General features: G+C 43.0%; 1 protein-coding gene across 6 annotated transcripts in view; it reads left to right on the forward strand.

Annotated features, from left to right (window-relative positions):
• The first annotated feature begins 2956 nt into the window (after positions 1-2956).
• USF3 (upstream transcription factor family member 3) overlaps positions 2957-24141 on the forward strand; it is a 36132-nt gene continuing 14947 nt past the window's right edge. For 3 of the 6 annotated variants that reach the window (XR_011338265.1, XR_011338264.1, XM_069866568.1), the window contains exons 1-5: positions 2957-3016; positions 18272-18336; positions 20479-20507; positions 22245-22327; positions 23817-23913. Coding sequence is in view for 4 of the 6 variants with exons in the window: in XM_069866568.1 (XP_069722669.1) it covers positions 2978-3016; positions 18272-18336; positions 20479-20507; positions 22245-22327; positions 23817-23913 (313 nt within the window). In the remaining 2 variants the exon portion in view is untranslated. Of the gene's footprint in view, positions 3017-5849; positions 6770-6991; positions 7125-17278; positions 17414-18271; positions 18337-20478; positions 20508-22244; positions 22328-23816; positions 23914-24141 lie in introns of those variants that run through there. The other 3 variants (XM_069866587.1, XM_069866596.1, XM_069866606.1) reach the window with 3 other exon arrangements.

Raw genomic sequence — 24141 nt, forward strand, 5'->3', positions numbered from 1 at the left:
GCCTCTGTCACATTTCTATCCTTCTCCACCCTCATCCGAGTCACCTCTCTAACAACCTGTACAGTTTATAGATAATTCAGTTGCTCCTTTATAGGAAAAATAACGGATTAACCCCATCATTCACATTGCCCTTTCCCAAAGCTTTTGCTGGTTCTACGGGCAGTTCTGTTCCCCTCACTATATTAAAAACTTGAGTGTTTACAGGGTCATTGTAATAACTTGCAGTGAGCTGTTCTCTCTTGGTTATAACAGTTTGCTTTTTTTTTGTTACCGAGATGATTATTTAAAGAACACTTACAATGCCGGGGTCTAGTAAGTGAGCAAGTTATTCACTTCACATGAAAAACGGGGATTGTTTTTTTTCCCCTAGCGTGTGCAGCTCTTCGTTGACCTGTGCCAGATATAGTTTCCTGTTACACTGCCCAGTCACTCAGTGTTAGAAGGTTCACCTCTCGTTCCTCATTTTTATTACCTCGACTAACGTCCAGCAAATTTTCACCTTACCCTACTTCCTTTTTTAAAATACTGTTGAGAAGTATAGAACCCAACTGTTGACCGGCCATTAGTGTGAAAACTGATCTTTTATTCCATACCCTGTGATTTCTGTCTTTTGATCAGCTTTCTCTGCTTCTCAGGATGCTACCCTTAGATGCTATAATAGCTTAGACTACTTAAGAGCTTTTGGATAGGGACCTTTTAGGTGAAGTGCTTTTGAATATCTACCAAACCAATCTGTCAGCTGACTGTTGTAATCTGTTCCTGCCTGTATTGATTTTCTTCCCACAGGGGTTCTCCAAAATTCAACCCATCTAGTCTAGATGCTTTCTATGGGATGTGATTCTTGCTTGCTGTTGCTGTATGTCCTTTTCTCTTGCCCCTAAAGAGACATGAGGTAAAACAGATGATGGAAAGGTTACCCTATCCCTCCCTTTATCCTGCCTTATTTCCTCTCCAGTGCTCTCATACTGTAAAAGCACTCAGTTTTAACGGCTGATTTGCCAAAAGGCTTTGAGGCAACACCATCGCAAGCTCTCTTGGCTGCTGAGTTGCCAGCTTTCTCTTTCGCTTGAGTGTATATGGCCCCCAGTCTGAGAAACTCCTGCACATGGGGAAGAGAGCATAGAATGGTTTGGGTTGAAAGGGACCTTAAAGATCATCCTGTTCCAAGCACTGACCTGTCTTCCGCTCACCTTGCTATTACCTCTTCTATCGCATCATACAGAGTTAGACCATTTCTATTCACTAAACTACTGAGCCCAGACCCATGTTACAGCCAGGTGTTATGCCTTTGTTCAAAAAATAATGCAGTCAAGTTGTTCTTAGTTAAGGCAGTTTAAATATAGCTGCAGAAACTCTTGCTTTTCACCTGTCACAGTAACAACAAATCATCTCATCCAGTCAACAGAAACATTTTCTAAATGTTTGTGCAAAATCCATTTGGTTTGGGTTTTTTTAAAAGCTATCTTGCCATCTAATTGCTAGTCTGTATTTTAGAATCATAGAATAGTTTGGGTTGTAAGGACCTTAATGATCATCTAGTTCCACCTCCCCCTGCCATGGGCAGGGACATCCTGCTAGATCAGTATTCACTACTGGAAGAAGGCTCCTGATGTGCAGCAGTTTCCTGTTCTATAGGATTTCACCAGTAGTTTTGCCTAGTGCTGGATTTCAGGTATCCAACACTGTCCTGGTAATCCGAAGACTTATAAGCTCAAACGCTCCAGTGCCCCTTAAGGGTAGCAGAAGGTGAACTTGATTTTGCTGCTTTTGACAGGGGGTGCCTTTCTTAGTGAAAACCTTCAATGAAAAAGCAAACTACCCTTTAAAAAAGCGGGGGGGAAGTAACTCAGCTTATAATGGAATAAATTGACAGAGCCTAGTTTAGTTCAGAGCACAGGTATTTCAGATTTCCCCAACTTTGGTTGTATCATATCAGAACTAAAAAAAGTTGAAAAAAAAGCACATTAATACTGTGAAGCTGCTATTTAACTTCAGAATTTCTCTGCAAAACCAGCTTGGGCCTTAAATCTTCACAGCTGGCAAACAGGTGTTCCACTTCAGTGCCAGTGGCAAGATTATTTTGTGAGCAGCAGCTATTCATAAGGAAAAGGTTTTCCACCCAGGAGAGTGTGCACCTGTCCAGTCCAGAGGCTGACAGTTTCCGAAGCAGAATGCTCCAAACCATTCTATGATTCTGTAGACGTAACTGCTGCAGAACACCTGTAGAAGAAAACTTAGGAGGATGGAAATAGGAAGCTATGTTATGACTAGTAATTGGAAGGGAAGGGTTGGCAGGAATTGTAGAAGGGTTTGGGTTGGAAGGGACTTTAAAGATCATCCAGTTGCAACCCGCTGCCATGGGCAGGGACACCTCCCAGTCAATCAGAGTTCTCCAAGCTTCATCCAACCTGGCCTTGAACACCTCCAGGGAGGGGGCAGCCACGGCTTCCCTGGGCAGCCTGCGCCAGCGCCTCACCACCCTCATGGTGAAGAGTTTAATGTCTAAGCTAAACCTTCCCCTTTCAACTTAAAGCCATCCCCCCTCATCCTATCCCTCCACGGATTTAGAAAAAGCCCCTCCCCAGCTTTCCCGCAGCCCCCTCAGGCACTGGAAGGCCGCTGTAAGGTCTCCCCGGAGCCGAACAACCCCCGCCCTCCCGCCCTGCCCTCAGCGAGGCGCTCAGGCACCGTCCTCCTCACGCCGGGCACGTTGCGACAGGCGCTCGCTTTACGGCTCCGTGTCCCCTTTAAGAGCCTCCCCGGCACTTCCCGTTTCGGACCCTTCCCTCGCTGTGGGCTCCCCCGCCTCGCGATTGGCCGGCGGCACCGCCTCTCGCCGCTCCCATTGGCCGGCGGCCCCCTCGGCCCCGCCCCCCGGCCCCCGCCCATTGGCCGCGCCGCCCCGCCCCCGCGCGCTCGCCATTGGCCGCCCCCGCGCCGCGCGTGCGAGCGGCGGGGCCCCGGCGCGACGCGGAGGATGGTCCGGGCCGTGGGGCGGCCCCCGCCCGGGCCCGCGGTGAGACACCGGGGACGGGACCCGCCTCTTGACAGGGGCTCCCGGCGGCGGGGAGGGGCGCGGGGCGGCGCTGGGGGGGGCTGGGAGGTGCTGCCGGGGCAGGTGGAGGTGGTGCTGCCGGTGGTGGAGGTGCCGGTGGACGTGGAGATGGTGCTGGTGGGCTTGAAGATGCTGCGGGTGGTGCGGGTGGTGCTGGTGGAGGTGGAGGATGTGGAGGTGCTGCTGCTGTTGAAGGTGATGCTGCTGGTGCAGGTGGTGATGGTGGAGAGGATGCTGGTACTGGTGGTAGTGGTGCCGGAGGTGCTGGTGAAGGTGGGAGTGGTACTGGTGGGCTTGAAGATGCTGCAGGTGGTGTGGGTGGTGCACATGGGTGGAGGTGGTGGTGCTAGTGGTGATAGAGGTGCTGGTGTTGGTGCTAGTGGAGGTGGAAGCAGTGGAGATGGTGCAGGATGTGGAGGTGGTGCTGCTGGTGAAGGTGATGATGGTGGAGAGGGTGCTGGCACTGGTGCTAGTGGTGATAGAGGTGCTGGTGTTGGTGCTGGTGGAGGTGGAGGCCATGGAGATGGTGCGGGTTACGGAGATGGAAGTGGTACTGGTGGAACTGAAGATCGTGCTGCTGGTACAGGTGGTGATGGTGGAGAGGGTGCTTGTACTGGTGCTAGTGGTAACAGAGGTGCTGGTAGAGGTGGAAGTCGTACTGGCGGACTTGAAGATGGTGCTGCTGGTGGTGATGGTACTGGTGCTAGTGGTGATAGACATGCTCGTGTTGGTGCTAGTGGAGGTGGAGGCGGTGGAGATAGTGCAGGAAGTGGAGATGATGCTGCTGGTGAAGGTGCTGTTGCTTGTGCAGGTGGTGATGGTGGGGAGGATACTGGTACTGGTGCTAGTGGTGATAGAGGTGGAAGTGGTACTGGTGGGCTTGAAGATGCTGTAGGTGCTGGTGGAGGTGGTGGTGGTACTGCTGCTAGTGGAGATACTCGTGCTGGTGTTGGTGCTAGTGGAGGTAGAGGCAGTGGAGATGGTGGAGGATGTGGAGATGGAAGTGGTACTGGTGGTCTTGAAGATCATGCTGCTGGTGCAGGTGGTGATGGTGGAGAAGATGCTGGTACTGATGCTAGTGTTGATAGAAGTGCTGGTGGAGGTGGAAGTGGTACTGATGAACTCGAAGATGGTGCTGGTGGAAGTGGTGGTGGTGCTGCTGTGGGTGCTAGTGGTGGAGATGGTACTAGTGCTAGTGGTGATAGAGGTGCTGGTGGTGGTGGTGGTACTGGTGCGAATGGTGGTAGAGGTGTGCTGCTGGTGCAGGTGGCAACGGTGGAGATGGAGGAGAAGGAGGTGGAGATGGAGGTGCTGATGCTGCTGGTGGAGGAGAAGGAGGTAGAACTGGGGTACTTGAAGGTGGTGATGGCGGAGATGGTACTGGTGGTGGTACTAGCGCTAGTGGTGGTACAGGTGCTGGTGGAGGTGCTGCTGGGGGTGGTGCTGCTGGTGGAGGAGAAGGAGATGGAAGTGATACTGGTGCTGCTGGTGCCGGTGGAGGTTGGTGCTGGTGCTGTTGGCAGTGCTGGTGGAAATGATGGCAGTGCTGGTGGAGGTGCTGGTGCTGATGGTAGTGGTGGTGGTGCCCAGGGTTTACGATTCTGAGAAGTTTGTTTGCTTCAATTGTGCGTGTTGGGTCTCCCAAGTGTGGTCTGGGAGTGTGTAGCAATGAAGGCAGCTGAGTTTTGGAGACTGTGATGTTGTTAGTGTTTTGAAGTCTTGATGATGAGGGCAGGCTGAGACAGCTGGGTTCTTCCGTCTGGAGAAGAGAAGGCTCTGGGGAGACCTTAGAGCAGCGTCCAGTACTGAAAGGGGCTGCAGGAAAGCTGGGGAGGGACTTTTTCCAAGGGCATGAGTGATAGGACAAGGGGGAATGCCTTTAGATTGGAAGGGGGGAGATGTAGATTAGAGATTAGGAAGAAATTTTTCATAAGGGTAGTGAGCCTGTGGCACAAGTCACCCAGAGAACTCGTGGCTGCCCCATCCCTGGAAGTGTTAAAGGCCAGGCTGGATGGGGCTTTGAGCAGCCTGATCTGTTGGGAGGTGTCCCTGCCCATGGCGGGTTGGAACTGGCTCAACTTTAAGGTCCATTCTAACCCCAAACCATTCTATGATCTGAGGCAATTGATCATAAATTGCTGTTTAGAAAGGCAGCTTTGGAGCGAGCAGAACACGGGCACTGTTTCTCAACTGTAGCATCTTTTCAGCGTAGTCTAGGGTAGCAAATGTGCTGTGCATCACCTCTGCGTGCTCGTGTGACGTCTCAGCCTGGAGGTTCATAGAATCATTGAATGGTTCCAACCCTCCTGCCATGGACAGGGACACCTTCCACTGGATCAGGCTGCTCAAAGCCTCATCCAACCTGGCCTTGAACACCTCCAGGGATGGGGCAGCCAGGACTTCTCTGGGCAACCTGTGCCAGTGCCTCATCACCCTCACAGAAAAACATTTCTTCCTCATATCTAATGTAAATCTCCCCTCTTTCAGCTTAAGCCCATTTCCCCTCATTCTGTCCTGGCACTCCATGATAAATATCCCCTCCCCAGCTTAGCCGCGTTAGTCAGCTTCAGAGTACACTGTAAAAGTTCATCTTTTCTTACTTACAATTCAGTTCCCAGGAACTGACTTCTCCTGTTGTGTGTGCTTTCAGCTTGATCTCCTAAGGAAAGAAGGCTTGTGGGCCTCCTCTGTCTATTCCTTCTCCACTTAGTAGTTTTAGCTCTCTGGCCAATTTCAATCAAATGTGCCAGCAGCAGAGGTCTTAAGGAGGTTGAGATCCATAGTTTCATGGAAATTTGCAATGACAAATTGCAGAAGATCACAGTTATTGTTCACTCTAAGAGCAGGCCACCTAGAATCCCTCTCCTTGTGACTGACGACAGCACAGGTGTACGGAGTCCATCAGCATACATGTGGCTGGATACACTGTAGCACACGATGCCATTTGTCCAGGGAAGCTTGTGGAGGAAAGGTGGAAGTCAGGAGAAGACAGGAATAGTGCTGTGTTGAGCTGCTGACCGTAAACACATAGCAAATGGCATGTCTTTATTTTTAGTTTTCATGTAACAGCTCGGCCCTCTATTAGACTCGACCCAGACATATGAGTATTAAATACTTTAAGGATAGGTAACTTAATGGTTGGACAGTTACGCATTCAGAAGTTAGGTAATGTAGCAGCTCAGCTTGGAAATGTGATTTTAACTTTGGTGTTTCGTATACGACGCGTTGGGACAGTCTGAATTATGTGACTATGTTACATAGCACTTTAACAAACTGCAGGGTGTCCTTGTCACTTACTCATCATTTGTGTGCAGTAATTGGAGAAAGGAGAGGGAAGAAACTTCTATGGTGAAAATGGTTATTATTATTTTAATTTTGACTTTCAATTAGTGCCGTGATGATAGTGATCCACAGGTACATTTTGCAGCAAAATAGATTTGACAGCTGAAAATACATTTTTCACTGAATGGGAAATAAGCTTAGAAAATGCTCACATGAGTGTGATTTTGAAGTGCTTATGTTCAAAATAACATATGGGGTGTGTGAAGCAGTTTGAGAATGGTTGCAAACTTGGAAGTATTTGGGTATTACTTATTCCCTTAGAGACTTACTTTTCCCCTTTGGTTATAGATAAATGGGATGATTTTAACGGAGTAGGTGAAAACGATAGTGGATCCTGGAGGAGTCTGACAACTGTAAAGAGATAATTAGGGTGTAAGTGCTTGATAGTGGCTTTGCTGCTTTCATTCCTGGTTTTCCAAGTAATGTTCCCCGGGAGCTGACCAGGGACAGACTGATGTGACTGTCACTCAGGTGGCGCTGTGATGCGTGCCTGCCACGTTCCTGTTCTGTGTGCATTGTGGACTCTGCATTTGTAGCTGGAGTTTAGTCGTAATCTGAAATTCCAAAGACATCTGACAGACAAGAAGCCAAACATTCAGCAAACATGTCCCACTGACAACGCTGACCAAGCTACTCCAGCTGCTTTTCACCTTATCTCTCCCTAGGTGAACGTGAAGGATAATTCTGACTTTTTGAAAGGGAGGATTTAAAGAGCTACTTTTTGCAGGTTGGTTTCTTGTTGGTGGCTTCTCCCCCATGTGCTGAAATTGCGAGAGCCTACCTGGCTTCCAGGTGTTAAGGCGTAACAAACTGGGTAGCAGAGGGATTTGAAATAGTGCTCTATTCCAGCATCCTTTTTATTTGCAAAGTGTGCTGGCATAAGGTGTGTGAGGACGTAACTGACACGTCCTGCTTGGATGTGAATTAATGCAATGTGTGGGGTGAAGCTGGATACTTCACAGGGTAGAATAAATAAATAAAAGTGTAGGGAAGGGCTGGGACATGCTGGGTTTGACAAGAACTGTGCTGCTGTTTAATTTTTGTACTGTAGTGCTTGTGTTTTTGTGATAAGTGTTTGGAGCCACGATGGTTTTAAAAATAACTTTGTAAATGACATGTGATTGGGGCGAGGTATAAGTAGCACAGCGTTTGATCTGAAAGGATTCTCAATGAATCATAGCTGTTTGCATCTTAAGAACTTGTCAAAAATTCCCTGAAGTCTATGCCGCTTTGAAGAGTAGCGAATAACTATCGCAGCACAGTGTTTCAGCTGACACAGTTTTCAATTAAATAGCAATATTGAGCATTGTACTCAATTATCAAATTGCCAGCGGAGACGTGTGCCTGGCTGTGTGTACAAACCAGGTGTTTAAATGAAAATGGATATGTAAAATCTGTGTGCGTGTAGCATCTGACAGCTTTCATATTCCTTCTAATTTCATAATGGGTCTCGATGTAACTCTCAGGCTTCTGAAGAAGCGTTATACTTGTCTCCAGCCTCACTCATAGTGTTGCTGGTCACTTTATAACTTAGTTCCTGTGCTAATATTCTTCATCTCAGTCATGTTTGTGACTCCTTTATTCGAGTTATGTTAAAAGGAACACGTTTTAATATTTTGAAGGGCATTAGTCGTAAGGTGAGGGAGGGATGTGTTCTGGAAAAATTGAGTGAAGACACTTCAGGTTGGATGGCTGAGCAGTAGGGCTTCCTTTGTTTTGTATTGCAGTTAAACATGTAAAGGTCACAGCTCTGATGAAGAAACGATGTGCCATGCCCAGTTTATATAATTCAAACCTAACTTGCTGGTTAAGATACAATTCCAGCTTTTACATGTGCGTATCATATGACCAAAGAGTGCTATGGTTTGACCTTACAAGTGTAGCACTGTTGTCATGTTCTGAGTAAACACCAAAGTGGTTCTGCTGTGTGCTCAGCACTTAAAAATTGTGTGTAAACTCCGTGTATCTCCTGTATGGAAAGCTAGGGCATTGGGCTTTTAAAAGGAATGAGTTAGTTTTGCAACTAACTAACATGCAATAGCAATCTTTTACATCAGCCAGTGTGCCATTGTGATTCACATAAGAAGAAAGTAGCAGACTGTTGGAAGTGTTTTGTGCTTCCTATTAACAGGTGCCTGTCTCACCCAGTTACCTGGACTTCTATCAGGTTAATTGACCGAGACAGAAGACTGTGAAATGAGATCAATGCCATTTAAAAGCATATCTCGGTCATGCCTGCACTCTCATACCAAAATGAGTTCTTTGTGGACCGTCTCTAGTGAGGCTGGAATGATCAGTGTGGATCTATTAACTTTTAGGTCTAAACGCAGGTTTCTCAAGTCTTGTGATGTGGAAGTCACTGATGTGGTGGGCGGTGCCATGAGGAGATTATTGAAAACACTGTTCCTTAGGCTGCTGACTCTGTTAAAAGAAGTGTAAAGGTTTTATGGGAAGAGGAGAATTTAACTTTAAAATGTTCTGTTCCCTCTTCAAGTAACTGAAGTTTAAAGTGCGGGAAAATGTTGGCCATTTGGAGCGTCTGCCTGCATCTGTAATGAGCGGGAGGCTTGTGGGACATTTAATTCATGCCAGTCTTCAACCTTTGAAGTTGGACTCTGCTTTGCTTTCATGCATCAGTGAAGTTGTTAGCTAGAAATTGAACACAGATCAGTTGGAAATTGCCTTTTGCTCAGTACTACAGCTGCTCTTACTGCACTAATAAAATGATGCAAGGCCAACACTGAGCAACTCCACATCAGGAAGAAGATAAGGAACACCATTTTTTTACCATTGGAGGATCCATAACATTCGGAGATGCTGTTTAAATATTGTGTATCAGTAGTTTAAATGCTTGATTCTTCTATGTAAGTCTCTCGCTTGCTGTAAATTCTGAGACTTCCCATGTAATCGAAGTTTAACTAGTTCTGGCATCATCTTGCATCATAGTTCCACAAACATTAAGCCAATGCTGCCACTGCAAGAAGCAATCTTTTACCAACATAAGCAGTTTCAGTGTACTTTTCTGGGAGTAGGGGGCGTCTTTGCAATCCTTTTACGGAGTAAATTCTAAATTGAAGTTATATTGTCATCTGGCTTCCTGTGTGCGTGCCAGGGAAGCTGGGGAGAGGCCACATCTCTCAGCAGACAGGATGCAAGCAGGGGGTAACCATCTTACATACTTCTCTAATACTGCTGTAAGGGCAATTTGCTAATTAAGGAAAATTAAGTGGCCAGTTTAGCATATGTTGCAGTGTAACTCATTGTAACTCAGATTCTGATAAAATAACTAATACAAGCAAAAACTATTACTTTGCGATGCATCAGGTTTCAGCTGTAGGTTACCTCAATGTAACTCAAATCTCAGTGTGAGCAGAGTTGAATTGAGAACAGGCTGAAGGGCTGGTCCCAGAAGGTGGTGAGCACAAACTCTGTTTGGAGGCCAGTGACTAGTGCTGTGTTCCAGGGGTTCATACTGGCTCCGATCCTGTTGAACACCTTCATTAATGATCTGGGTGACAGGACAGAGTGTATCCTCAGGGACTTTGTTGATGACACCGAACTGTGAGGAGTGGCTGATAGACCAGAGGATCACGCTGCCAGCCAGAGGGACCTCGATAAGCTGGAGAAATCGGCTGTCAGGAACTTCATGAAGTTCAACAAGGGGCAGTGCAGCCCTTTACCTGGGGATGGACAACTCCATGCAGCAGTACACGCTGGGGGCCACCCAGCCTGATAGCAGCTTGGCAGAAAAGGATCTGAGGGGTCTTGGTGGACACTAATGTGAACATGAGTCTGCAGTGAGACCTCGCTGCAAGGAAAGCGCGTGGTATCCTTATCTGGTAAACCATTGCCAGCAAGTCAAGGGAGGTGATCGCTCCCCTTTATTCAGCGCTGGTGAGGCCACACTTGGAGTTCTGTGTCCAGTTTTGGGCTCCTCAGTACGAGAGAGATGGACATACTGAAGAGAGTCCAGTGAAGGGCCAAAAAGATGGTGAAGGGACTCCAGTGTCTCTCCTGTGAGATGAGGCTGAAAGAGCTGGGGCTGTTCAACCTGAAGAAGAGAAGGCCTAGGGGGGATCTCATCAAAATACATAAATACCTAAAGGAAGGGTGCAGAGAAAGATGGAGACAGATTATTTTCAGCAGTGCACAGTGACAAAACAAGAGATAATGGACACAAGCAGGAATGTCCATCTGAACATCAGAAAACACGTTTTTTACTGTGAGGGTGGCAGCCCTGGAGCAGGTTGTACATGGAGGCTGTGGAGTCTCCATCCTTGGAGGTATTCAAAAGCTGTCTGGACGAGGTCTCAGGCAACTGGCTGTATGTGGCCCTGCTTTAGCAGGGGGAGGTTGGACCAAATGTCCTCCAGAGGTCCCTTCCAACCTCAACTGTTCTGTGATTCTGTAATACTGTAACCTACTTTAGGACCTAAGAATCTCTCAGAAGAGTGCATTAAAAGAAAGTAAGAGTCAATAATTATAATGCTGTAGTCACATCTTGCCTACATGACGACTGGCCTGTCATCATTATCTTTAGTTAAAACTGCAGCAGTTACCATTTGTATCCAAACTATTAAAAATACTGATGATTACTATTTGTTATAGCGTTCACCTTTATTCAGTCAGCATGCCAGCGTTCCATACTTCTCAGTTGCAATTTCCTTGCTCTGAGGTGTTAGCTGAGGGCTGCAGCTCTGCCTCTGAGCTTCTGACCACTCGCATACCCAACACTTGCACACTCTTTCTTCTCTCTTGCTCTCTCCGTGGCTCCGGTTCACAATGTCTGTTGGAGGCAGCTGTCAGGCACTTAGCTGATGTCAGTGTCCGATTAAATGGAAGTGGGGGAGGGTTGAGGGCTTCTTAGATTTGTTTTTGTTTAAGTCAGTGACCAAAAGTGATGCACAGTCTCAAAAGTGGATCATTTGGATTATTAAATACTGCCTTTATCTGAATAGTGGCGTCTGTCGAGGTCGTGTTTTACAGTTGCTGTGGTTGCCATGATGTAGAGATTCCCACCTGTAAATTGGCTCAAGAGGGTTTGCAGTCACTTTGGCTGTGTTTTTTCTGTTTTACTCTGGGCAGGGTTAGGAAGACCATGTCTTTCTTCACTTGGAAAACTTACCTGTTTGAGCTGGCTCCTTGCTAAGTAGCGCAGAGGAGATGGCAAGGATATTTTGAGTATCACTTCAAAATATCCTTGCCAAGTCAGTCTCAGGTGGCAATAGGGAAGTGATTTCGGATGGTTATAGAAGAAGAAGGTGGAGGTAAGGCATTTTCTAATGAAGTATAACTTGCAGGATCATGGCATGGTATCAGTCTGTCCGTTTCCTTTATCCATTCCTTTCAAACCTCTGTGAAGTAATAACTTGGAAATCTGGTTTTAGTTTCTGCTGTGTTGTCAGTGCTAAGTTTCTGCAGGAGTCTTATTTGCTTTTTCTAGTGCTTTCAGAACTATTTATTTACCCCTGGATAGCTCATGCACAGCAATTCTCCTAAGCTAAATAAATAATTTCTAAAGTGCTGGAACTGATGAATCCTATGGGTTTGCATCTATTGGTTCCATTTTCTGGTGCCTGATATATACTGATCTTGTTTTTAAATTTCCTCTTTGAAAGTGGTTGTTAAGAAGGCGTGCCTACTTTCCCCGATCACTGGGGCTCAGGTATCTTTAGTTTGAACATCTCTGTTAAATCTAACTGAAATAATTTGCAGCTTTATCTCTGGCAGTAATGTTCAAAACTATCTGGCAAGCATCCACATCGCAAGATGAGTGGCAGCAGCTCACGTCTTGGATGCAAACCTCTCCTTGAATAGTTTTCAGAACATCATGAGCGAGTAAAATACTTGGTTCGTTAGGCATGATCTCTCTGTCTCTCTGCCCCTCCTCTAAGGTTTAAAAATAAATGAGGCTGTACTAACATAGGCAGACCTTAGGGGCAACAACAGTAGAGCAAGAAGAATAAATGTGAGAGATGATTCTTTTGGTGATTCATAGGGAAGTTTCTTTTTTTCCTGAAGTTTCTGAAGCAGATCTGGTCAGGATTCTCAGAATCATAGAATATGAGGAGCAGCTGAGGAAACTGGGGTTGTTTAGCCTGGAGAAGAGGAGGCTGAGGGGACCTTACTGCTCTCTATAACTACCTGAAAGGAGGTTGTGGTGAGGTGGATGTTAGTCTCTTCTCCCAAGCGACAAGTGGTAGGACAAGGAGGAATGGCCTCAAGTTGCACCAGGGGAAGTTTAGATTGGAAATGAGGAAAAATTTCTTTACTGACAGAGTGATGAAGCTGTGGCACAGGCTGCCCAGGGAGGTGGTGGAGTCTCCGTCCCTTGGAGGTATTTAAAAGGTGGATAGATGAGGTACTTAAGGATATGGTTTAGTGGCAGATAGGTATGGTTGGACTCGGTGATCTCAGAGGTCTCTTCCAACCTGGTGACTCTAGATTCTATGATTCTACAGAATCATAGAACTGTGATTCTATTCTATAATTCTATGAACTATGCTGTCCTGAATCTGCTTGTTAGTAAATGGTCGTGAGCAATTATGTCTTTAATGTTATGAAAATTATAAATGAAAACAAAAATAATTTAGATATGAAGGAATATAACTTGAGTGATAACCCTGCTTCTTCCTCCAATGCTGTTAAAAAAGAAAGAGGAAGTTTTCTTTCTGTTTCTCTTGCATGTTCTTGTAAATTGTTTTTCTGAAACTTTTATTACTTTAGGTCAGCAGGAGGAAGAATACCAATGTATTTGAGTTTAGATGGTGCAAACAAAAGAGGTAGAGAAAACAATTCTAAAAGCAGTGAAGTTGTTTTCCATCTGTTATGTATCTATGTGTTTTTAAGGTGTCTGCAGACACCTTAAAAAAAAAAGTGTCTGGCTTGTTTAACAGGTTTTACTTTACTGGCATTGATTTTCTTTTCTTAACTTTTGCAGAAGCTCTGGGAGCAATCTGGTTACCCTAGGAAACTGTTGGCTGGTTTGCATCAGGAATGTGTTTTTTGTGAAAAGTTGAGATAGGTCTTTCCTGCCCTTTAATACCTCATATATCTTCCTCGGCAAAAGCTGGTGCATGCTGTGACCAGTCTGACGCCAGCTCATCACGGACCTGAGCAGTATCCACTCACTTAACGGTTGGCACTGACCTCACTCCTCTTTCTCTGCTCGGTGTCAGGGGTTGGTAAACATCTCAGAACTTAGTGTTGTTGAGAGACTTCGCTGGGTTCAGTCTGTGGGACCAGCTGTTGTGAGTGGATGGATGAAGAGGCATGAAGCAGTAGCAAGAAAACCTTCAGAAACCAAACTGAAAGATATCAAAGGGATTTTTTACTCTTACCAGGAAATACAGTCCTTTTTGATTAGGCTTAACAGGTTACCTTTATAGGCAAAATTAGTCAGTACACATAGTTAACAATCACAAGGTAAGCTGTCAAGTTTCATTTCTTGCAATTGCTTTATTAGGTAAATGCAAAATCAGAATAGAAATGTTTCAAGGGGGAATACAGAAAAGGCAGTAAATCGTGTCTCTTTTTCTCAAGGGCTCCTTGCTTGTGATTAAAAGCTTGGATTAAGGCCCTGGTTGAGGCTCACCTTGCTTTAAACATGCATGGAAGGCTGGAAAAGAGAGCTCCAGCAGTCACACAAATGAAGAGGACACTGTCTTGCCGAAAAGAAAAATATCATTTGAGTAGTTACTATCCATGCCTTGGAACTGATCTTAGCTGTAAATCATGGTGAACTGCATGAGGTGTACAAAACTACTAAGAGCTGTAAGGTTGTAGCAATGCAACAGTGTAAGCTTGCTAGAGTATGTTAAGAGCAAGAAAGATTTGGATTGCTGGTAATTTTACAGAATATGCGTAGCTAAAAATTGAAGACTCTGCTTCAAGTAGAGAAATGGAGTAGCTTTATTAATTTGAGGAAGGTTGAAACACTTCCTAAATAAAGAGTGAAAAGTTAAGCATGGAATCATAGAATTGTTTGGGTTGGAAGGGATCTTAAAGATCATCCAGTTCCAATCCCCTGCCATAGGTGGGGGTACCTTCCACTGGATCAGGTTGCTTAAAGCCCTATCCAACCTGGTCTTGGATGTCAAATAAAATAATCTAAACTAAGTTTTTCTTTAAAAACTAAATCTGCTGAGTGCATATGTTCTGAAGAAAAGATTTCATAAAATGAGTTGCTGAATGCTGCAAAGGTGGGTGGTAGACAAGAAAGCGTTTCAAAACAATTTGGTTTTTAGTTTCCTAGCCCACCTTTTCAGAACTATAGACAAGATTAAAGTCCATTGAACTTAAATCTCCAGAACACAAAATAGATTTTCATTTCTGGGGATGACATTACATTTAAATTAAAATCAGTATTTCAGGTTGATATTGTAAGAGCTGTAAACTGCATAAAGCTTGAGGGAACCTTAATAGCAAATAAATATAAATGTTGAATTGTTTCTTCATTGTGGGAGTGATGAGGAAAAAAAACCTGCTTTGAAGCTTTTGAGGAGACATTGGTTGAATGATAAACTTCTAACTTAAAAAAATTCAACAGTAAAGTGAGATTAGAATAAAATTCATTGCATTCCTGTACCCCATCTTCTATATGAAATGGGCTGTAGATCCCAGCAAAGTTGAAGTATACCAAATACAAATTTTAAGGTTTTTGTGTTTGATAGTTTGTGAGGCTCACGCTGTCATTGTATATTGTGTGGCATCTGTCTTGGAATGTGCAGTGAATGGCATCATTCGGGCATAATTTCAAAAAGAAAAGGTAGGGGGAGAAGAAAAATACCAGAGTCTTTGACACCGTGTAATAAGAACTTTCTGTTACAAGCTGTAGTAATAAATTACAGCACAAACTTCTAAGGCCTTGCATATATTCTCAAATATTATATGCAGTATATTGCTGAATCATTTAAGGCATCTGCTAAGGCGGAAGAAATAAGGCAATCAGAAAACTGTGTAGATTGGGAGATAAGAATGCTGGTAATAGGAACAAGAATTGAGCTGAAGAGACGTGGACCCTGGGCAGAAGAATGTAGAAGTACGAAGAGCCTGTGTTGGGATGGAGAAATGGGTGCTCTGAGTTGGGGCAGTGGGGAGATGGGGTTGTGGATGTTATCTGGATTGTGTGCGGGGAGAAGCAGGTGGTGTCAGAAGAGCTTTGTCTGTTCTGGAGGAGGGTGTTTGTGGTTGGGTGCTTTTTTACACCCTTTACCCCGACATAGTTGTGCTTTATCTGTAGCCTTGCATGGCACTTAGGAATCTGAGTTCACACTAATGCTTTCTATATTAAGTACACTGCAATACAGAAATATTCCTGAAGTTGCGTAAATTTGCAAGATTAAAAAATCTGGTTGCTTGGTGAATACATTAGTCTTTAAAAAAATGTTAAGTTCATGAAAACTAAGACCTGTTTTCCTCCAATTTCCATTATCCTTGCCATGGTCTAATAGTACCCAGTAACAGATGCAACAACTCTGTCCTTATAGACAGTGCAGAAAAATGAAGAAACTGGGTACGAGACTGCCACACGATGCCATCCAGCATCTTCCCTTTTGTAAGCGCAACATTTGTGAGCTTTGCTGTACCATAACTATGTCTGCATTCTCTTTGCTCACATTCTTACCCCACTACACAGTGTATGCAGTGCTGTTTCTAAATTAAATGACCCCTTTGCCCCCTTGAGTAGCTATTTTACCCTGTACACAAGGCATGATCTTAATGATGGATATACAAGAGCATAGTGTTACTGGCTACCCTGCTTCTTGTGTCTTTGCTGATAGCCTTAATGGATATAAATTCTGCTGGGCTGCTTTGACACAGCTGGAAAAAACCCCACTGAAACAAGGTGTGCTGACCTCGGTCTCTCAGTGTATGTGTGAACATCTCTGTGGTTGCCAGCAGTGTAAAAGATGCCTTGGCTCTAACCAGGTTTTCCTTTTATATATATTATATATATGAAATCATAATTGCATACCAGCTAAACTCTCCTAGAGAACTGGCCTAGTCTTACTACGCATACACAAAAATGAAACTCTTGGCAAATTAAGCTAAATGGATTTAAAGGAGAGGAAATATCTTTTTAAGATGAAGTAGCACAAGGTAATTTATAAGAGAGTGAATGAAAGTGCTGAAGTTGTGCCACTACTTTCTCACACAGTAACAGACTCTGTTAACTTTGTTTTTTCGTAATTCATGCAGAGCATGGCCACTGGGAATGGAAAAAGCAAAGCCTGTAGGGAAATATAAATAGAAAGTGATATGCTTTCATTGATGGGCTAGGAAAGTTTGTGGCGATCATGTTTCGGGTAGGCTGTATGTAATGCCCAGTGGAGTGGTGTAATGCTGTAATTCGTCTTGGAGGTGTGAACACTGTTGTGTAGGTGGAGGAGTTGGATTAGGTTCCTAAAGACTTTATGCATTTTTGAGTTCCCCAAGCTGGATCTTATTCACAGGATATCACCTGTTTGCTTTACTTCATGGTTTGCCAGCATTTCCCGTGTCTTCACAGGACTAGAGAAAGTCCTTAAAGAAGGGGTAGAATGGTCAACAGCATCAGTTCCCATGTTTCTCTTCAGTTAATCTTTACTGAATGATAGCGCTACATTCAATTAACCTTTCAGAATACAGAGACTGGGGAATATAATCCGAGTTCTGCTCTGGCACACTAAAGATTATTTCTATTAATTTTACACACAGACGCGTGCAGAGAACCTTTTCCAAAGCGTATGCTTCAATGGTCTGGGGGCTCTAAAGATGGTTGGTTTTCTGGTTTGTAAGGATTTTCTTTTCTTGTTTTTGATGTTAGTGTCAGTAATGGTAGGCTCGCTTTACTGTTCTGTGTTGAAAGTTATATTAAAAACCACCCCCACTTCCTTGCAGTACAAACAAACAAACAAAAAAATACCCTAAAGATACGAAGCCTGTTAAAAGAAGCTGATGAGCTTTCCAGGAGGAGCCAGGGAGAGGTGAAGCCACGAGGAGCCTGAGGGCCCATGGGAAGAGTTGCAGTAACAGGTTGGTTGGTGAGAGAATGAGCAGAAGCATGAAACTAAATGAGACCTCAGCCCTATCAAAACCAGATTTCTTTTTCTTAATTTCCTGTTGCGATCTACAGTATACTGTGTTACTTGCTCTTTAAAATTTATTCCTCTGGCAGATACATGCTCAACCATCATTGATTTTATCTAACCTTTTTTCATAATGATTTTATTTGTCTAAATACAGGCTACTGATGTGTTCAAGCTGAGGACCAGTTAGATGCAATTTGTTAGGCTGTTATGTATAACTTTATTTCATAACTTTATTTCTAACTGAGTTTTATGTATCTTGAGAACTGAGGGTGTAAAAATTCTTGACCATTTTAAGTGTACATTAATTCAATAGCAAGTGAGTTTTGTAATTTGCTACATTAACAACGTTGTTAATCTGTCTAATTAAATGTCCTCATTATAGCTTGTATTTTGCTTAGCATTCGTGTTTTACTTAGAACTGGGAATTGAGTGCTTATTCAGTTAGGAAGGGCTGATGAAAGAGAGTTCATCTATACTTCTTCCCATTCAAAAAACAATCATACACTCTAATTTTCCTTCTTGATTCCTTACAGTGGTTGGAAATATAGTTGTTTTTATATTTAAAGTAATTGAGGAAAAGGAAACCAGTTCATCATAGAGAGCAGCAGTTAATAAAGTATCCCAATAGGTAGCATAATTCTTTTTTTAATGGCCAACCATTGTAGATCAAGGTGATGGACTTGTGCATACATTGTGGTATGGCCCTGTCCTTGTGGTTGAAGGCAAAACGATGTAACAAATGTCATGTGTTAAGAGTTCTAATGATTGCAGGAGTTGTTAATTCCTTCCACGTTTTCTTTAGGCTCTCTTCTCCGAAACCATGCCAGAGATGACAGAGAATGAGACTCCTACTAAGAAGCAACATCGGTGAGTTTCTGTGGGAAAGAGACTGTTTTGTAGTTCTGTAGTCTGTGGTCACATCCAGTTATGTAGTTTCTAGCTTAAAGTTTGGCAGTAAGGGTATTGACAAGAAGTTCTGAGTGTTGACCTGGGCTGATCAAAAAGTTTGGGAACTATGGCTGCAAAACTTCATTTCTCTCTTCCCCTGTCTGCGCCGCATTATTCATTGAGGAGGACATGCCTTCCTGGGCCACCCAGGCAATGGAGATTCTTTGATTATTGCATCTACCGCTCTGATGTGCATAAAACTGTGTCACTAGCTTGATTAGAGTGCAACTGTATTATTATAGAGTCTCCTTGTAGAGATCAAGGGGGGTCACTACACTAGTTTTGACAGAATAAGTTAGATCTCTTCCTCAGCTCCCAGTGGAATGTGGATCTTGCATCTCAAACCTCTGCTGGAACACAAAATGCATCTTGAGATTGAACAGCAGTGGTATGACCAAAGTTTGTAGCAGAGAGACTCGGTACTCATTAAAAGTTTTCCAGGTTTTCATTTGTTGTTAATCTGGTTCCTGATTGGTGGGGGAATCTTTCAGTCCCTGGTTAAATATAGCATTCATCTCATGCTAACTAGCCATGTAGGATATGATTTATGATAAGAAAAGCTCAGAGATAGAATTGGTTTGTCCTTCATGGATTTTGTGACTCTTTCTTACCCCACTAATAGATTATTTTTGGTTCTGTATTGGTAATGGGAATTAAAGGGCAGCTGGGCCTCTCCAGCCCTTATATTCTTGTCTATATTTAGGATATATGATCAGTTCTGACTGGCAGATGATTGGTTTGGGTATAAGTGGGAGATCTGTATTTTACTGTAAAATAAGAAAACACTTAAAATGATAGTTATAACATTCATTCCTGTTCTGGTGGTGCAAGTTTTCAATGAGCAGAAGATGAATCACTTCTTTAATAGTTGTAGAACAGGTGTGCAGCCTTCAATTGGTATTTATTAGACTTGAAGGTGCTCATCTTTAGGCATTATTTCTTAGTAAATGTCTCCAGATCTGACCATCTGCAGTAGCATTACTGTCTTGTGATCATTGTCGGAGTTACTCTGGAAGCACAGTACTTTTGATGAGTTACCAGAAATAAATGTGTCTCAACTCAAAGCGCAAAGGATACATGCCCCAGTGTGTCATCCACGTGTCTTGCTTCTCCCTTCAGATTCCTTGTTAGTTCTGGACTGTGCTGTAATGGTGGACACTGCTCTTTGCATAATCCAGACAAACATCTAGACTGAGAGTGCACTGCTGGACAGAAATCTTTTGAAAGATACTTTTTTTCTAGAATATTTCTATTTCCAGAAAACAAGTCCTTTTCTTTACTGTATTTCCTGAAGGCATTTGGATTGCTGCATGTATACCGTACATCTGATTTGTGTGTGTAGAGTATACATTTGGAAGTTAGTGACTTCCAGCAAAGCAATTTGAGGCATTGCACAGTGATTCTGACCTGGTTGCCATTGGTCCAGAAATTCAAGGTGCACATCTGAAAGCAAAGACAACCCTCACGTGCCCAGATTACACCTAGGCAGAATTTTGAAGCATTAAAGAAGAGCTGCGGAGGAATGGTAATTCTGGTTTCTTACACAAATGCAGCACATCTGATAGCAGAAGGTGTGATGTTTAAAGGTAACATGTCTAGAAAGATCAGTTTGCGTGGTAACATTTTCTCCTGTTTCGTTGATCCAGTGAATGGAAAGCAACATTTCAGTCAAATACTTAACTGCCTTGTTGCTCAGAAATTAGTTCTATTTTTATTATTATTTGGCCTTATTGAACGCTGGGCTGTGTAACAGTTGTCACTGAGCAGAAACATAAAAATTCAGCTCTGCCCTATAAATATGTAACAATAATCAAATGGAGCATTATGCTGTGTCTCATTATACTGAAATTTAAATCTAAACATGTATGAGTTTTTGTCAGAAATTATTTAATTTCAATGTTAAAGACAAGTCCTTGTTAATGTGACTTATACTACCTTCTTGCTCACAGAACAGAATATAACATTTAGTAATTTTAGCTGTAATGGAAATAACAGAAACATGTGTTGTGCAGATTTTTTTCCTTCTGTCTCACGTCTCTGTTTTCGCTTTATATTTCACAGTAAGAAAAACCGGGAGACACATAATGCAGGTATGAATGTTGTACTTCGTTGTTTGGTTTGGAAATAAGGACAGATGCTTTGAACTATTAAAATGTATTTTGCATGGAGAAGGTTACTCCGTAGAAGTTTATCATACTAAAAGAAAAACCCCTACCAAACACATTTCTCTGCTCTTGCACAGAATGTCTGTGCAGAAGGGCTTCTTGATTGATCTCTAGTTTGCTGTTTTCCACAGGACAAGGTTACAGTAGTGTAGAATCATAGAATGGTTTGGATTGGAAGGGACCTTAAAGATCATCCAGTTCCATCCCCCCTGCCATGGGCAGGGACACTTCCCACCAGACCAGGCTGCCCAAGGCCCCATCCAACCTGGCCTTGAACATCTCCACGATGAGGCAGCCACACCTTCCCTGGGCAACCTGTGCCAGTGCCTCACCACCCTAGTAGGGAAGAAATTCTTCCTTATGTCTAGTCTAAATCTGCCCCTCTCCAGTTTAAAGCCATTCCCCGTAGTCCCATCACTGCAATATAAGTCCCAAGGACCATGGGTTTTACTGTTTATACAGCTTCTCTGATTTATATGGTCAATTTAATGCAGAAGAGACTTTGTCTTGCTATGTTTAGTGTATTTAGGTCTGTCTCTTTCACCATCGCCAGTCTGTCCTAAGATACGAAAGTAATTTAGTAGTTTAAAAAATGTAAATTGAAGTAACATACTGAAATAAAACTGTTTTAAATTAAAGCAGTATATCCTTTGTAAAGGAGCACAAAGATGTATACTCACCGATCATTGCCTGTTTCTGCGTGCCACCAAAAGCAGCACAACACACAATACTCTGATAAAAGTGTTTCCAGGCTCTTTGGGAAAAAAATGCATCTCATAGTTTTAGTTTGCATAGAACACCAAAACATCTCAGTCAAAAAAACAGCTACATGAGAGTGAACTGTATTTGAAGGAAACTGACTGTGGTGGGTGGAAAGATTAATACTGTCTGAAGAAAACAGGCCCAAAGGTACTTACACTGGTAGACTTGTAGTGCAGAGCCTTTGCACCAGTGTTTAGGCCTCGTGAAGAGGTAAATTATGTCAACAGAGAACTATAAATGAAGCATTTTCTGACCTGCAGGTACTGCTCATTAAATATTTTCTTTATTCCCAGTCATAATTAGACCTTGCAGAACAGTTACACCTTTGAGCATATAAAAGCGTGACTGATAGTCCATATACCTAGAGCTTCAGCTGCTTTCAGTGTTGGCTGCTCCATCAATATAAATTTAAAATTAAGACTGAAAACTGACAAAATCTAAATGATTTCTTTTTGGTGCTAAGCTTGATATTAGCATTTACAAGACACTGATTTCCTTATGAAATTGGAAATTGATTCTTTCCATAATCTTGGTTAATTTGCTTTCTGTATGCCTGAATGTAATCAGACTGCCTTGTGAAAAGATTTTCATAAAACTTATCTAGAAAGCATTACAAAACCTGAATTTGGAGTTGCAGTAACTTCTTTTTTCCACAAAGGGGTCCAGAACATCCCCAGCTTTTAAAGATATTGCTTCTTATGTTACAGGTCTTGTTCCCACGAAGTATTAAATCAGTAACTGTGGTTTACTTTAGAGGAAATTTTTTCCTCTCTCAGATTATTATGGGTTCCGATACATCATGATATAGTGTATTTTTGAGCCCTTACATTGGTACTAGGTTTGCTGCTGTTGTGCTCACTTGCCTAAGCAGATGACACGGCACGTATTATTTTTGCTTAGTGGAGAGACATCGAAAGAAGAAGATTAATGCTGGGATAAACAGAATCGGAGAACTCATTCCCTGCTCTCCAGCACTTAAGCAGGTGAGTGTCTGTTCAGAAGTTTCATGTAAAATGCTTGTGAGTTTCCTTGTCTGTAGAAGTATAAATACTTATTTTGCTATGTCCTAGGAAGAAGGCAAAACTGTCTGAACTAATATGCTTGAAAATCTTACTAGTTATTAGCATTTACAAAATTGTTTGTAATAGAGTTCCTTTTTTGGAAGTGCAGAGCCACATGAATGTAATTACATGGATTTTGAGCTTTTTAGCTGAAAGTGTTGCTCATGACTGCTGAAGGAAGGAAACTGTGCGAGTTGGACATGTGACTGATCTCCTCAATTCGTACATGCAGTATTTCTGAGCAAGCGTAAGCTAGACTAATTTGCCCATAGTGATTTGTTCAGCTTGTTGATGTCTGCCGGTGTGTTTGATTCACGGCCTCCCAAAGATCTCATTCAGGGTGCATGAGTGTTGTTGACAATTGAAGGTAAAAATCTTCTCACCTACTGCCTGCTCTGTTGCATTGAGGAGATGGGTAACAGTTAACCCTTTCCTTTTTACGTGGTGCAACTCCTGTTTGTCAAAGCCATTTTCTACTGGTGCCATTTAATGTAGTCTGTGTGATGCTTGAGTGGTGAAAGCTATGGGTTAAGCAAGGTCTTTTTTCAAGTCAATTCTCCAGTCCCTTCTCTGCTCTTTACTGCTGTTCACTTAATGCCCTAAGATTTAAATAGAATTGCATGCATGCTTATTTTTGTCATGTTACATTTAGTGAGATGAAAGCAATTCAGAAAATTAAGTAGTAATAATAAATTAAGACGTTGTCATTATGAAAGATGAAGCAAGAGAGATGGTTTGAGGCTGATGCACAGAAATGTATTTTTCAAGACAGAGCCATCTACAGCAGAGGCTGTTCTACCAAACTGCAGAATGAGAAAGAAATTAAAAAGTGAACAAGAGGTTTTGCAGACAGAATGAACATAGTTTCATAAAAGGAAGATGGCGGAGGGGTGGTAGCATATTTTCTCTTCCCATTTTCTACAGTATATTCATTTCAAATTATGCATACACCTCCCTGGATAATTGTTCCATGTTTATATCTTTCCTAATAAAATATTTACAAGGCAGTACCCTGGAAATTTCCTGTGACATATATGTTTATTAGTGAGGAAAAATATTAGGCTGCTCAGCAAGCATGATGCTTGCTGTTTGGGTTCTGTGGCCTCAGTATCTAGCTTCGGTCATCGGAAAATGTCAGCTCCAGCATTGAAAATGTTATTCTGTAAAAAAATCACAGCATTTTAGGGTCAGTGTCATTCATTAAACCTGTAGTTCATCTGGAAAAAAAAATGTAAAACGAGGAAAAAAAAACCCCACATCTCCTCCCCCTCCCTCGCCCCCCCAGTATTCAGAGAATCATTCGGGGTAGCACATTTGTAAAATGAAAAGGCTTGGAGCAAGTGTAGTCCCATCATTAATGGGTCTACCAATGATAGCCCTTTCTCCTAATTTTATATGTTTTCTTCTAAAGAGCAAGAACATGATCCTGGATCAGGCCTTTAAGTATATAACAGAAATGAAAAGACAGAATGATGAACTTCTGCTAAATGGAGGGAACAATGAGCAGGGTAAGTACAGATGCTGCTGGAGGCTCTAGAATTTCTGTCTCTCACTGTGTCTGCTAGTACTGACTAGCAACAGGACCTGGACTGACAAACTTGGGAATCCCAAGGCATTATGCACATCCAAGAAAAATTCAGCTCCTTAGAATATCTCGAGAAAAGAAACCAACAGAATGCCCAAGTGTGTGTTCTTGCATGTAGCTACAAGATAATGAAGCAATTGCTTTGTGGTTA

The sequence above is a fragment of the Phaenicophaeus curvirostris genome, chromosome 1 (assembly GCF_032191515.1).
Source record: "Phaenicophaeus curvirostris isolate KB17595 chromosome 1, BPBGC_Pcur_1.0, whole genome shotgun sequence".
Taxonomy (NCBI): Eukaryota; Metazoa; Chordata; class Aves; order Cuculiformes; family Cuculidae; genus Phaenicophaeus; species Phaenicophaeus curvirostris.